This window comes from Lepidochelys kempii, chromosome 9 (assembly GCF_965140285.1).
Source record: "Lepidochelys kempii isolate rLepKem1 chromosome 9, rLepKem1.hap1, whole genome shotgun sequence".
Lineage (NCBI taxonomy): Eukaryota > Metazoa > Chordata > Testudines > Cheloniidae > Lepidochelys > Lepidochelys kempii.
The window spans coordinates 35,027,432-35,042,941 of record NC_136388.1 but is presented as its reverse complement, the minus strand read 5'-3'; the positions used below and the strand labels follow the sequence as shown (position 1 = coordinate 35,042,941).

The following is a 15,510-nucleotide window of genomic DNA, read 5'->3' as shown; positions in this document are numbered from 1 at the left end:
TGCGGACATTATTAGAAGCATGACCCAAAAAACTTGAAAACGTTGATTTAACAAAAGTAAATGTCTAAAACTTGACAATACATTTCTGGTTCAGTACAGTGTTTGCTGAAAGTGTTTTGACAACTGAAGAATGGACTACATCATTAACAGTTGAAGCCTGTTTTGAAAAAGGAGCATCATTTATAGATTGCTGGATAGTGAAGGAAATATGAAAGCAGCAGAAATAATTTCGTTTCCTATATTAGCAATCAGAACATTTACCTTTAATCTTTAGTGTGATTTTACTTTGAAAAATGACTAGAAATATGGCACTTTATGCATTGCATCTACTCCATTGCATTGATAGTCATCATCTACCAACTTGATAAAAATGAAATTTTACTGCTTTTTATTCCTGTTAATCCTGGAGAACCAACACAGCTAAAACAGAATGAACTGTGGATTTTATTCTATTTTGTGCAGGATTATTTACTGTTGACCTCTGGGCCAGAGTTTTGTAAGGCTTATCGCTTATTTATGAGTTAAACTCTCAAAGTGTTGTGGGAGTCTTATTAAGAAGGGAAAAATAACCTGCCTAAGAATTACCACTAAAAGATTAGACAATCTTTTCAAGAATTATTAAACAATAAATATTATTTTAGATGTACGAATAATTGTAAGAGCCGCTTACTTGGGAGAATTTATGGAGATAAACAACAGATGTTAATATACTGGAAATTTTGGGGATAAAAGTAATATATGTCTGTGAAAAACAGGAAATAAGTGAAAATGAAACTGTAGGCCCCTCTACTATAATAGTGCCAAGCTGTAAGCTAACTTCGGAACCGGATAAATAGTACAAACTAACTGTCTTGTCTACAGACTGCAGAAAGGGGTTCTCGCAGATTGTAGTGATGTACATCTCTTTCTATTATGTGCTAATTATCTTAATAACTCAAATCCTGTTGACTTATCCTGTTGACTTATCCTATTTATCCAGGATAAATTCAAACCTTACTAACACCCTTATTGGTAACAAATTAGTAACATTACAAAATTCTCTAAGCCACCCCTTTGCAAATCCTTTAAAGACAATGGAGTGGAACACGTGTAATTGAGGACTTAAATTAGTATGCAGACTCTTTGTCCCTGGTGGTGATGCACTAGGTGGAAAGATCAGACTGAGTTTCAGGATAGGCAGGGAGAAAGAACATCTTTTATTTGTAAACTGAGGACATTTGATAAGAGGATAATTGAAACACAACAAAGAGATAATGCTATGATGGCATTTTTAACAGTCTCTTTTCAGAGTAGAAATGCTCTAATTTATTTCCCCTTTTTATTGGAGAGTAAAATAATGATAATTTTTGTTAAAGTTTTATTTATAGATTTTAAAACTTATCGACAAAACTCATCATTTCAGGATAGAAATTACAACCATTTATATTAACTACAAATCTCACCTGCCTCGCATTTATGTCCAATTTTTTGCTTAGCAAAGCATCTTGCTGATCAAATGGCACAAAACTTTTGTAGTAACACAGGCCAATTACTTAGCAGGCTTTAATATAATCTTTAGGTTTTGTTTTAGCATAGCTGAAATTGAGAACTTTCTTGATTGTGCCTTACTGCCTAAATTTCAAACAATAAATATCTGTAAGGGAAAGTACTTCATTTTAATATGGGGTAGAAGTTCATGCTCACTATAGTGGGGTTCAGAGCTTGCTATGGAAAAAGTTGTATAATTTCTGAAGTATGCTTCAGTCATACTGATAGCCCAGTCCTCCCCTCCTGAGGTTATAGGGGAGCCAAACAGCTTTGCTTTAGGAGTCTTTTCTAGCAGAATGGTAGTATGTTTGGTGTCCTGTAAAATACAAACATTTTCCTCATATACTATCTGTCTTCTGGGAACAGTCTAGCTAATTTCATTCCAGTTCCATTAGACACTTGTTTAAGGGGTAAAAATACTATCTCACGTGCCTGTCTGATAGGGCTCAGGTTATGAAAAAAACAAAATATTCTAGCAGATGCAGCTATGTATTCCCTGAGATGTGTGCGCACACCAGAGCCAGAGAATTTTGCCTAGCATTACCTGTAGATAGATGCCATTTGTGCCTCCTGGCCAAAGCCCTCCTCTGGGTATATCAGGCAATATCACCCCAACTCTCCTCAGTTCCTTCTTACTGCCCGTGGCTGGAGTTGGACCTGTGTGATTCCTAACCTCACACCTCTCTATTTCTTAGTGACTTTTCGAGCTGTATATAGTTAATTATTTCCCTTAGTATAGTGTTAGTTAGTTTTAGCGTTAGCTTTAGTTTACGTATTTCCCTCGTGATGCTTTCACCAGGGTTTAAACATTGTCTGAAGTCTGGGGGGAGCGATTCCCAACAATGATCCCCACTCAGTGTTTGCTGTGCTTAGGTGAAGTCCATGACAAGGGGTGGTGTTGGATTTGCAAATCGTTCACCAAACAGTCAGATGGCGAAGGATCTTCATCTAAAGCAGCACCTGCTCAAACAGGCTATGCAGCCTGCTTCAGCACCGAGGTCATTTTGACTCCTTGGTCCAGTGCAGCATCCTAGTCATTGCTCCCTTCTCCAGATCCCCTCCATTTAGGGACAGGCTGCCTCACTTTCACAATGCTTGGGGCTCAATCACCACTGACAGCTGGGTCCTAAGCATCGTCAGATCAGGTTATGCCATCCAGTTCCTTTCCATTCCTCCCCACCACCCTCCCTCTCCATCCATCTTCAGGGACCCCTCTCAAAAGATACTGCTCCTCCAGCAGGTTCGCTCTCTACTGGCTTTGGGAGCAGCAAGGGAGGTTCCACCAAAAACACAGGGGGCAGGGCTTCTATTCCCAGTACTTTCTGGTGCCCAAATCCAAAGGAGGGGTAAGATCCATTCTTGACCTTTGCAACCTCTACAAATATATCAGATACATGAGGTTCTGAACAGTCTATTGACTACTCTCCCTGTGTTGTCTCAGAACAACTGGTTTGCTGCTCTGGACCTTCAGCATGCCTACTTTCATGGGGCGATTTTGCTGAGCCACAGAAATTTCCTTCGATTCATCGTAGCAGAGTGCCGTTTTCAGTATACAGTTCTTCCCTTCAGATGCTCTTCTGCCTCTTGGGTTTTTAACAAATGCATAGTTGTGGTTGCAGCCTACCTCAGAAAGAAAGGAATCCACATCTTCCCACACTAGACAACTGGTTACTGAGAGGTAGGTCCAGAGAGGAAGTTCTTTCCCATGTAAACACTACACTGCACTTGCCTGACCATCTAGGTCTCATCCTAAACTCTAGAAAGTCAACTTTGGTTTCCACTCAGAAAATCAAGTTCATTGGGCCCATATTTACACTCTGACTTCGAGAGTTTTTGCTAGGCAATTCACCACCTTTGCCTCAGTCTGCAGTCTCAGCCGTCCACGACAGTTCAGATGTGCCTCAGGCTCTTGGACCATATGTCCACTTGCACACAGGTGCTCCAGTTTGCAAGGTTGCATCTTCTCCCCCTTCAAATATGGCTCAGGACAGCTTACCATACAACTCTTTATTCCTTGGATAGATTGGTCCATCTCCCTCCACTGGTCCTGGACTTCTTGCAGTGGTGGATGCATCCAGAGAATGTTTGTCATGGTGTTCTCTTTGTCCCACCCTTACCAACCTGGTCTGTTGTCACTAGGCTGACCAGATGTCTCAATTTTACAGGGACAGTCCCGATATTTGGGGCTTTGTCTTATACAGGCTCCTATTACCCCTCACCCCCATCCTGATTTTTCACACTTGCTGTCTGGTTACCCTAGTTGTCACCAACACTTCATTAATTTTAGTGCTAAAAGGCAGCTATTTAATATACTGGACTTTACTTTGGCAGACTGGAGAGTGAAGAAGTTTGCGAATGGGACTGGATCAAAGTTCAGCCGTTACCATCTGACAGCTGATTAATGACATTTATAAAATAAGATGATATCAGTACACTTCCTAGTTAGTGGGCGAGCATCTAAAATCACAATTGTCAGAGACTGGTAGCCTCATTGATAGACTCAATAGAGAGGCCAAAGACTGAATAGGCATGGAAACAAAACTACTCTCCTATACTGAAAGGTGGTACCTGAGAATATGCCATTAGTAAAACTGGTGTGGAGGAGCTTTCTCTGCTACTGCTCATTTGCTAAACCTATCCTGGTGATAAATAGAGGGTATTGGCCACCATAATTTTTAGTCAGGCCTTTTTCAGGAACAATAAATTGAATTCACATTAAAATGAGTTATCTGTCCTACCTATCATGCACTTTAAAGTTTCTCTTTAATAATTTTATGCCAAGATAGCTACAATTACACATTATTAAGTTTGTGAAGTCAAACATTTAAAAATTTGAGTGCTTGACTTTGCAGCCTTACAAATGTTCTTTTAACATACTGAGTGTTTCTTTAGTTTGTTTGGTATGTAATTTCCTAAGTTTTTAAAAAAGGAAACTCAAAAAAACCCAGAATTTCCATCATGTGGCATCATATTGGAACCAACATGGCTCATTAGCAGGACTGAAAGCTTTAGATCCACAGCACGGATGTCTAACAACTGGAGCTAATGGAGTAACTGATAGTAGGTTGTTATCCTACATATGCACCAACACTGGAGAGAGAAGTGACACTTTCTAAGTGGAAAGAGAAAAGGAGTACTTGTGGCACGTTAGAGACTAACAAATTTATCTGAGCATAAGCTTTCATTGGCTGACAGCAGAGGAATTATTGAGACTCGGCAATCTTCAGTGCCATTTTATGCTCTGGAGGGGGGTGGGTGCTAGTGGACACACCCTCTTCCACCCATAAGCATGACTCCCTTCTGCCCCATCCCCTCCAACCTGTCATTCTCCAAGTCTTTTCCCTATCCCGGCTTCTCCCCACAGTCCCATTCTTCTCCCCTAGACAGTCCCAGTTTTCTCTGCTTAGGTCTTCTTGTCCCAGTGTCTTTGCCCAATCAGTCAAGAGCTGCAACTGAAGGAAAAACCTTCATCCCCAGGCAGGAGCATTCCCAGTTTGGATAGAATCATTGGTGAATTTAGCTGCTAAAATGTAAGTCTCTACTGAGCATACACAAACTGATTTCTCAAAGGTTTATAACTTGGCCACATTTGGGCAGATTTTCATGGAGACAAAACAAGGCATATCCCTGACACAAAGGCCTTGCCCCTGCTGAATTTCAAGTCCCTGCTCCAAACCATGGGAGCTCTAAGAATTTTCAAAGTAAAGGCTGTCAGAATTTAACATGGGCATAATGTATCTTTTCATAGCCTTGTCCTCAGAAGGCTGAACAATCTTGGCTTAAACTTTTCAAAACAGTTCAGCCTGAGGCAGACAACTGGCATGGAAAATTTCAGCTGAAACCGTTAATGTTTGGTAAAGTTTTAAGCAAATGAAAACATGGTCTTATAATTGGAAATGTCAGAAACATCAATACTACCCGGTGGTACCAGCCCCACCTGTAATATTCTTTCTGCCCTTAATTCATTACTGTACAATAACTTTTCATGACATTTGTTCACCTTTCCAATCCTGTTTACTACGGCCTCATCTATACTTGTGAAAGGCTTATGTACGAGTTATTTGCTAATGTTGAGAATTTACCTAAATGAACACAAATGCTAACAATTTTTGGAAACCCATTTTGTTTTAAAATGTTTTTGATGCTTTGTTTATTCTGTCATTATTGCTGCCTTGGTTTACTTTGTTTTCCAGGAAATTTCTAACATATTTGTCAACACTTCATTATAACATCAACACTTGTAAGTTTAGATTTTGGACTGTTACAGTTCCATACTTCCAGATACAGATGAATTGGCTGACCTATATATGAATCATGATTCCTAAATTTTAGGGCCCAATCCTGCAATCTTTTCTCACACAATCCCACTGAAATTAATGGACTATTTGCTTGAATAAGGACTACTCATGAGTGAAGATTGCAGGATTGGGCCCTTAATTACTGAGACTGTCTGTCATAAAGAAACTGATGTTTTGTTCTGATGAATGCCTGTAACTTCAATCCCTAAATCTGAAAATTGGTCATGCATGTGATCTTTAAGTAAATGAAAAGCAATTAGGCTAACAAGGCTCAGTCCTTAATAACAATTGGTTAACCATTTCATTTCTAATGACAATCACAAATGCTTCTTCATTATTAAAAATGGAACTATTAATATTATTTAAGATCCATACTCCACAGTACACTGGCATACCAATTCCATTAAATCCTTGTAAGTGGATACATTTTAAAATTTAGAATTCTTCTTTTCAAACATATTGGTAGAATTAATCCACATTGGAACTAATCTTTATTGGGTGGCTTGATCCCTACTGAATTTCCATTTTTATCTGAGCTATCTATTTTTAATTCCCGTTCTCCTGTTGATCTCTTGTGTTTTCTTTGTAGGGCCTAAAATGATTTCCAAAAAAAACGAATGAGTGAAGTTAGCTGCATAAAACTAATAAAATGCCTGATCCTAAAGAAGAACAGGACACTTCTTCAACTAACAAGTTTTCACTATCAGGTGTGTAATACCTTTTCAAATGGAGGGCAATTTAGAAATCCTTGTAATTGCAGCATGACTCCCAGTGCTGTAGCTAATAGGTATACTGTGCAACACAATAAACTGTTTTCCTGCAGATTACACAGCAACAAGGGATTTGTTATCATTGTATTATATCAGCACCCCCTACCTTCCCATTGATAATCAGAAAAAGCTTCCATGTAAACCTCAGTTTTCAGTTTTGAACTGACCATGTTTGCCGTAGACTGAAACTGAAAAAACGAATGTTTTCTGTATAAAAATTGATTGTTCTCTTTTGGGAAAATTTATTATGGACTCAAGGGTGGATTTGTTTTGAGCCCCAAGTCTGGGGCAGCATGTTGTACCCCAGGAGTAGTTTAGGAAGCAGATTGTGACCACCCAGTAAAAATAAACAAGATAGCTTCATTTCTGATTATATAATTTATCTTAGTATAATGTTGATCTAATATATGCTAAATTTTAATTAGCTACAATACATAAAATTTATATTGTATCCTTTAAGGGGGAAGAGATTTTTAGATGAATAATTTTTTCAATCTAAACAGTGATTGCCATGAAAGATGTAATTTATCATTGATTGGAAGTATTTCTAAATGTAATCTGCCAATAGATCAACTGTCTTGCAAACATACTTACAGTATTTGTTATCACATTTTGATAAAATGCACCAGTCAATCATGTGAGATTTCCTAAATTTGAATTGGCCACCTTTTTCAGTATTAATGTTTTCCACTAAAGTGTGGTCTGCTATTCGTATTCATGTTTGATGTATGCAGAGTAACAGTGGCATTACATGGCCGGAAAGTAAATTACAGTGTAACTGAAGTGTTAGTGAAATATCTATCTTCAGAGAATTTTACTGTTCTTGTGTCATACTCTGCCCTGTTATACCGGCTGAACCAGAATTTAAGGTTTATGTCTCTGCTTCCTTATTTACTTTAGATTGTAGCCTGATTTCTTTGGCCAACATTTGTGCTTTAAGGGTGGGATTTTCAAACCTGCTCAGAGTTGGCCTAAGTCTTCTAGTTACTGAAGTCAAAGGGGAATTTTACTATTGATTTCAACGGGAGCAGACTTAGGCCAATGCTAAATGCTTTTGAAAATCCTCTCTATTTTCAGTTACATTTATTACTGCACAAAATTCCCAGTAATTTCTGACACCATTACTTGAACTGTAATGTGTGACTAATGTTGTCTATAGCACTTACCTTTCCTGCCTAGGGGACCAGGTGATCCTGGCAATCCTGCAGCTCCTAAAGGCCCGGTATTGCCTTGTCCACCTGGAACTCCTGGCAATCCCAAATCACATGTAGCACCTGAAGGAGGAAAACATTTTTAATATGCAAACCTTTTTACTCCTGCTCCCTTAGCTGTTATTTCTCCCATACTGTTCAGTACACAGTGGTTATTGACAGGCATCTGGGGCCAAAAATTCTATCCAAAAACATTGTTAGCTTTCCTTGAATCTCCTTTATGGCCCCTCTTGGAAGAATCTCTGCTACTTCGCTCCAGTAGTTTCTGACACAAGTCTTCATGCTGCCTTTGATACCAACCTACTCTCTGTTGCTAGCTTCATGGTTTTGAATTGCACTGCAGACTGCCTCACTTTTTGTCCATTTTGAAGTAATTCTCATCCATTTCTGTTTTTGTTTTTTTTTATTTGACTTTACCTGGAAAGCCTTTTGCTCCTGGGGATCCAGGCATCCCCTTGGGTCCTTGTCTTCCAGGTTCCCCTTGGAAACCTGGTAAACCTTGCTCTCCTGGGAATCCACAGGGTCCTTAAAAAAAGACAAATATAACAGTTTCAGGTTTAAAGACGTCCATGGCTCACACTGTGGTATGTTTAAAAAATGCCAAGCTCAATATGCTTCCTCATGTCATACTCCTGAAAAAGGAAGAGTTTTACACAAATAGTTCAGCATTTCAGACACACAGATGTGTTTATTATGCTGTTTTGCTCTGGTCTCTCCGATGTATGGACTGTGAATTTATTTAAATTAGCGATAGGACATGGAATTACTGATCTTCCTTTTACTCTCAGTGTGATTGGGAAGAAGTTGACAGATCTTCCTTTTTTTCCTTCCTCTTCCATGTGGCTGAAGAAGAAAGGTCTGTTCCCAGAGACTGCAAGAGAGAACTTTCAGGTGGCTAGCAGAGTGCTCATCAATGATGCATCTGGACAGTAGCAGACCCTAAGTCCTGTGTTCATTTATGGACTATATTATAAATTGTGAGGCCTTTTTGGTCCTGGGCTTCCAAAGACCCAACAGCCATTGTTTTGCATTAGTCATTAGTATTAAGCTGCAAATACTGAAAGCAGCAAATCATGAAAAAAATCCTATAGAAACTTTTAAATCGATTTAAGCACTAATTTTTTCTTAATAACCCAAATGTACCTGGTGATCCACGATCTCCTGGAAGACCTCTTTGACCAGGTGGACCATATTGACTGCCCGAGTCACCTCTGTTACCTATTCAAGTTAAAAATACAAATGACTTTCGTTAGAGATCAGTGTCGGTTTCATCTGCAAAACCAAAAAGATAATTTTGAAGGTCCAGTAACTTCCAAATATTAATAGCTAAAATTACAAAAACAATTCTCAATTAAAAAATAAATCAAATTGTATTATTTTATTTCGTTGGACCAAAAGAACACAAAAAACTAGAGGATTGTCCTTGATAAATTCATACTAGGAAACAAAGAATGTGGGATTAAGGGAAAGCTTCTTTGCAAGTGACTGTGCTAAGTTTTTATGTTAAATATGGACAATATAGATGTATTTGATACTGCAGTATCACTTAACACTAATTGGGAATGGGCCCCATTGCGCCAGGTCCTGTACACACACAGTAACAGACTGTTAAGTATGCCAACAGCATTCTAAAAACAAAGTATCAATCAACCTTTTGGAAACTTCAGGAGTCTGGGTATTCTGTGTAGCTAAGTATTTGTATAGCCCCCATCATCATCATAACTGAGTGCCTCCTGAAGATTTAATCTTTCGCTTGCTTTTGTATGCTTGTTTTAGCCTTCAGAAGTGAATTATTTGTGAAATCTCTAGTACAGCAAGATGCACACAAATGTCTTAAAGCTGTGGACCAAGGTAAGTAGTGTATCATAAAACACTTAGCAAATGATAATGGAATTAATAGAAAAATACATAGAGGAGAACTACTGAAATGACTTCCTGACAATCAGGAAGTTTTGGACTGTAGAAGTAGTTTGTTTCTGCTTTAGGAGAGAAAGGAGAATGGACACAGACACAGCATTAGAACAATATCCCTATTTCTAGTTAATTAGGGAATGATGGCCTTGAACATTTAAGGACAGTTTTTGAGGGGCAAGTGGCATTAGCTACTGAATATTCTGGCATTCTATAGCTTGTGACAGGTGCAGTGTAAGAGCCTAGATAGGTGGAGATATTATATCCCCATTTCCCTAATACATCATTTAATTCTCAGACTGTCTGATCAAAAGCCATATCCTGAGGTATCAACTCAGTTGACATTCAATATGACTCCCATTAAGTTCAATGGGAATTTGCCTGAGTAAAAACTCAGTAAGGAACTCATTAATTGCCCCAGATTTGAGAAGTGCTACATAAATACCAAGTATTACAATAAAGCACACAGTTCCTACAGAAATAACTTTGAAAAGGCAAGGAAAATCCACACAGTTTAAGTCTGTTTACTCAGAAAAGGCTTCTTAAGAACAATTTTTGGGTTTCTGAGCCAACACAGATGCTGTGCCTGGCCTTCTCCACTCTACTTCAATTCCTCCCTTTATAATGGACTCTCTTTCTGTTGTTTCTATTCCTCAAACTCCTCCCACATCAAATTCATGGTTCCACAGCCCTTTCACCCCAGATTATTATGCAGGTATCCAATACCTCCCACTCACACCTGCTGGCTTCTAGCTTCTCTGTCTGAGATGGTTGTGAAACGCATAGAGAAGACTTTTGAATTCAAGTGTTATCAGTGATTCTATGTCACAGCAATCCTCCCTGACCAGAAAAGATCCTGTTTAATAACTTGATTGCCACCTACTCCAGCCAACTTTTTATTTTTTAAATTCAGTTACATGTGTTATAACCCCCTTTTAGCCCACTTCTGATAAAGGATTTCTCTTTATCGCAAATATTTGTTCATAAATTCTTTTTTATTTTTTGTGAAAATACATTCCCTGGCTAGGAAGATGCTGAATTGCTAGAGCCATGGAAAAGAATCTGGAGAAGGAATTTCCCTTGCTCTGTATTTTCTTCCAAATAAATCTCTGGTCTTCACGTTCTTTTACTCTTATTTTTGTATAAACTAGTTTTAAGAAGAAAATCATATTCTACGGAAGCTTGAAACAATAGAACAATTCAGCTGATACCTCTTGCTCTTCATAAACTGCCTTTAAATATTCAAGGTCAAATTTTCAAAGTGGTCTCATCTCATCCTCGAAATAGGAATGAGAAAAATTGGACATGAAAACTTGGTGGTGTCAAAGGTTGTGTTTGTGTAAACTATTTACCAAATTTGTGCACACAAATCAGATTACAGCTGTCCTGAATGTTCAAAAATCATAAGCTAGATGACACAAAAGCATGCGATTTAAGAATAATTATAAATTGTGTTGTTTTTTGGGCCATTTTATGATGTCACCTTTTCTAGGGAATCCCCCATCTCAACTGGTGTGAGCTCATCTCATGTTCAAAATTCAGTCAGAAATACACATGCAAAATACAGGCTGCCTTCTTTACTGATCATCCTAGCCTATCCCCAGGGATGTGAAGAGCTGCCAGTCTCTCTCTCTTCTCCTCTCCAGATAGGCAGCTGTCCCCATTCCAATTCTCCTCTCAGTGCTCCCCCACAGTCTACTGTCCCCACCTATTCTCTAAATTTATCACGTCCGTATTTCCCTCCCTTTCTCCTCATTCTCCTCCCCATCACATTCTCCCATTCCGTCATGCCACATTTCCCTGGATCCCCTTCAAGATAAACTGCATGAGTTTGGAGGCAGAAATCCAAATATAACAAGAACCTTTTAAAAAACAAAACGAAACACCCACACTGTTGTTGTGAGACTTGCAATAAAATTGTGAGTTGGCAACACTTCGCCAAAAAAAGGCACACATCGAGAGGCCACTTTTGAAAATGTGACCCTTAGCTGCCTGCAAAATATAGTTTCATGTTCATCTTTTCATGCAAGTATTTTTTCTCCTGTCTTCTCTTCCACTCATGTGTGATGTTCCCCTTTCTCCTTAGGTCTCGTACATACTTTATCTGAAAACTAATACAAGTTTAATCACAAAAGCCATCTAGATAACCATTGTGTCCTGTCATTTGATCCTGTCAAAAATATAAAGGGAAGGGTAAACACCTTTAAATCCCTCCTGGCCAGAGGCAAAACCCTTTCAACTGTAAAGGGTTAAGAAGCTAAGATAACCTTGCTGGCACCTGACCAAAATGACCAATGAGGAGACAAGATACTTTCAAAGATGGAGGGGGTGGGGGAAACAAAGGGTTCTCTCTGTCTGTGTGATGCTTTTGCCTGGACCAGAGCAGGAATGCAGGTCAGAACTCCTGTAAAAAGTTAGTAAGCAATTTAGTTAGATATGTGTTAGATTCTGTTTTGTTTAAATGGCTGATAAAATAAGTTGTGCTGAATGGGATTCATATTCCTGTTTTTGTGTCTTTTTGTAACTTAAGGTTTTGCGTAGAGGGATTCTCTATGTTTTGAATCTGATTACCCTGTAAGGTATTTCCCTTCCTGATTTTACAGAGGTTTTTCTTTAATTAAAATTCTCTTTTAAGAACCTGATCGTTTTTCATTGTTCTTAAGATCCAAGGGTTTGGGTCTGTGTTCACCTATGCAAATTGGTGAGGATTTTTATCAAGCCTTCCCCAGGAAAGGGGGTGTAGTGCTTGGGGGGATATTTGGGGGGGGGGAGAAGTTTCCAAGTGGGCACTTCCCGTTATTTTTGTTAGACACTTTGGTGGTGGCAGCATAAGGTCCAGGGACAAAAGGTAAAACAGTTTATATCTTGGGGAAGTTTTAGCCTAAGCTGGTAAAAATAAGCTTAGGGGGTCTTTCATGCAGGTCCCCACATCTGTACCCTAGAGTTCAGAGTGGGGAAGGAACCTTGACAGATCCCATGGTATTTTGTAGATATATTGGTGTTTTACTCATTTTTGGGCTGAAGCTATGATTTTGTGAAATTTAACTAAGACACAGTCATCTTCAAAGTCACCGAGAGCCTTTTTTTCAAGTGATAAATCACCAAATGTCTTACTATAGTTAAATGAAAACTTTTTATTTAGGCATAAAACAGTCTTGTGTCTAATGATTTTCATGTGTGAATTATCTCTGTCTCTTTCCCCTAGACGGTTCATTGAATATATCAAAGTACACAGCAACCTAACAAAATACTGTTTATTTCATATAGCTTGTATGTTTCAGCTTATTACCTTTAAGTCCTTTTGCACCATCACAGCCTGGATATCCAGGAATTCCTGGTAAACCTCGCTCACCCTGATACATTATTAAAAAAACACTCTGTTTAAAATATAATATACATAAGAGGCACAATCTGTAAAAACATTTGACTCTGTTGCACTGATGAACAGACTGATACTAAATGTCAATATTATTGTCTTCACTGTATGATTCTTTGGACTAATCCACTAGTCTGTGTCAAATAATGGCTAAATGCTGACCTTTGATATATGCAGGAAACGCCAATTGTCTTGAGTTAGATCTGTGTATATATTGCTAAGGCTAGAATTTGGCTCAAATATCTGAAATTCCCTCTAGGTGATCCAATTAATGCAACTGTAGTTTAATTCAAAAATGGTACTTCAGTAATGTATTTTACACAAGAACACAAATAAATAAAAAACATGTTATCTCCACTTTTGTTGACCCCCAAGAAATTAGTGTTGACCCTCTAATATTAAAAAAAAAAAAATCTAGTTTTTCATCGTAAACAAGGATATGTAGTCAGCAGTACAAAGCTTTACACTGTCCCTCAAAAATAATTTGGTAAAACACAGACCCAACACTGAAAACAAAGAATATGTAAATATAACGGCCTAAATTCAACTGGATTTACATTTGTGCAATCCCATTGACTCATTGCATAAGATGCAAGATAGTGAAGAACTTGCCTCTAATTTCAACTATATCATGCATATTTGTACATTTTTCCTTTGGAAACAGTATTTTCCAGGGTTCTGTTCACTGTAAGCTGCCTCTATAGGGGGTAAAGACCAAGGGATGCTCCTGGACTATGCATGCAAACAAGCAGGCTGCTCTTGGAAGTGGCTCTGTAAACTTCAGCCTCATTCAATTGCCATCTCACTATGCGTAGAGTAGGTGACTCCATCCATGTGTCCTTGGGAATAATATCAGAGGATAGACTGCTCATGCACCTTTCTTGTTAGTCAGTGAAATCTGGTGAGGGTTCCCAACTACAGAGAGTGGAACCAAACAACTCTATGCACCATGGAGGTGACAAAAGACCCCATCCAGCCCCAGTATAAAATAAGTGAAAATAACAGCAACAAACAAATTTCACAGTTGTTGACCTTGCATGCTGGGCCAATGCTGTCTTCTGAATAAGATAATAAGAACAGCCATATTGGGTCAGACCAATGGTCCGTCTAGCTCAGTATCCCGTTTTCCAAGATGGGCCAGTCCCAGATACTTCAGAGGAAATGAATAGGACAGGGCAATTTATTGACGGATCCATCTCCTGTCATGCAGTCCCAGCTTCTGCCAATCAGAGGTTTAGGTGTGACCTGGTGTATGAGCTCTCTAAGCACGCTCATATGGCTTGTGTACCACAATCAGACACGTTTCTTGGATTGAGTTCTCAAGAAGTATAAAAATGCAGTACAGTATTATGTATCCATGATCTTGCACTATTGCTCTTAGCTTACCTGGGCACCTGGTTGTCCTTGAAAACCAGTAATTCCTCTTAAACCTCCCAATCCTGGGGAGCCTGGCAGCCCTGGAAACCCAATCTGCCCACGATCCCCAGGTTCACCCTTCTGAGTTCCTGGGAGCCCATCTTTGCCTGGAAATCCTGGGATCCCTCTGATTCCAAGACTGCCTTTTTCACCTGAAAGTATTCCACAACAAAAGATTATTGTAAATTTATCCTGGTCCTTGGCTGATACATTTTAGTACCACATTTTTGTGGGTACACTTGTGCGCCCACAATTCATGAAGTACGTAATAAATTGTAGACAAACTGTAGTACTTATACAACTAACTAAAGGACATGTCAGCATAATGGGGTAGTTGGATATTCAAATACTACTATTTGTGTTCACACTTATGCCTGCAATTTTGAAACAACTATTAATTGCGGCACTGTGACAAAAAATTGTAGACATTTTTAAAAATCAGGCAAAGTGGGTGTACACACACACATTTATGAGCTCACCTGTTTCCCCTGGAAACCCAGCCTCACCAGGAAGCCCTTGTTCCCCCTTTTGTCCTTTTTCCAGCCATAAGGTAATGAAGCCACTGTCTCCTTGAGCACCTCTTTCACCTTTGAAGAAGACCATGGTGAATATAATCTATACAAATGCTAGCTGACCACACTATCATAAAATGTCATTAAAATACATTTAAGTGCTTGAACTCTCTCCCAAAGTCTTACCAGAGTGCCCCTTTCTCTTCTCTTTAGAACGTAATGTAAGTCCCATTTATTTGAACAAGTTTATCATTGAATTTATTTTGTCTTTCCCCTCTTTATATTAATCCGTATACCTCTTTTCTTTGTGTGAGTTGGGAATTGCTTCAGGTTTGGGTGGAGTAGTTTGCCTGAGGGCTACTGGACTTGCCATTGGGCAGATCTTTTGTTTCTCACTGACTATGTATTTGGCAGGTTGAACTTTATTCCTTCTTTTAATGTTTAGGCATGATATTGCCAATAAACTTTATATTTACATTGAACAATGAG

General features: G+C 38.8%; 1 protein-coding gene across 1 annotated transcript in view; it reads right to left on the bottom strand.

Moving 5' to 3' along the window:
• COL4A4 (collagen type IV alpha 4 chain) overlaps nt 1-15,510 on the bottom strand; it is a 129,633-nt gene that overhangs the window by 29,396 nt on the left and 84,727 nt on the right. The window contains exons 18-21 of the mRNA XM_078854334.1: nt 14,480-14,661; nt 8,950-9,024; nt 8,224-8,331; nt 82-157 (exon numbers count right to left, since the gene is read on the bottom strand). Coding sequence (XP_078710460.1) covers nt 82-157; nt 8,224-8,331; nt 8,950-9,024; nt 14,480-14,661 — 441 coding nt within the window. The remainder of the gene's footprint in view (nt 1-81; nt 158-8,223; nt 8,332-8,949; nt 9,025-14,479; nt 14,662-15,510) is intronic.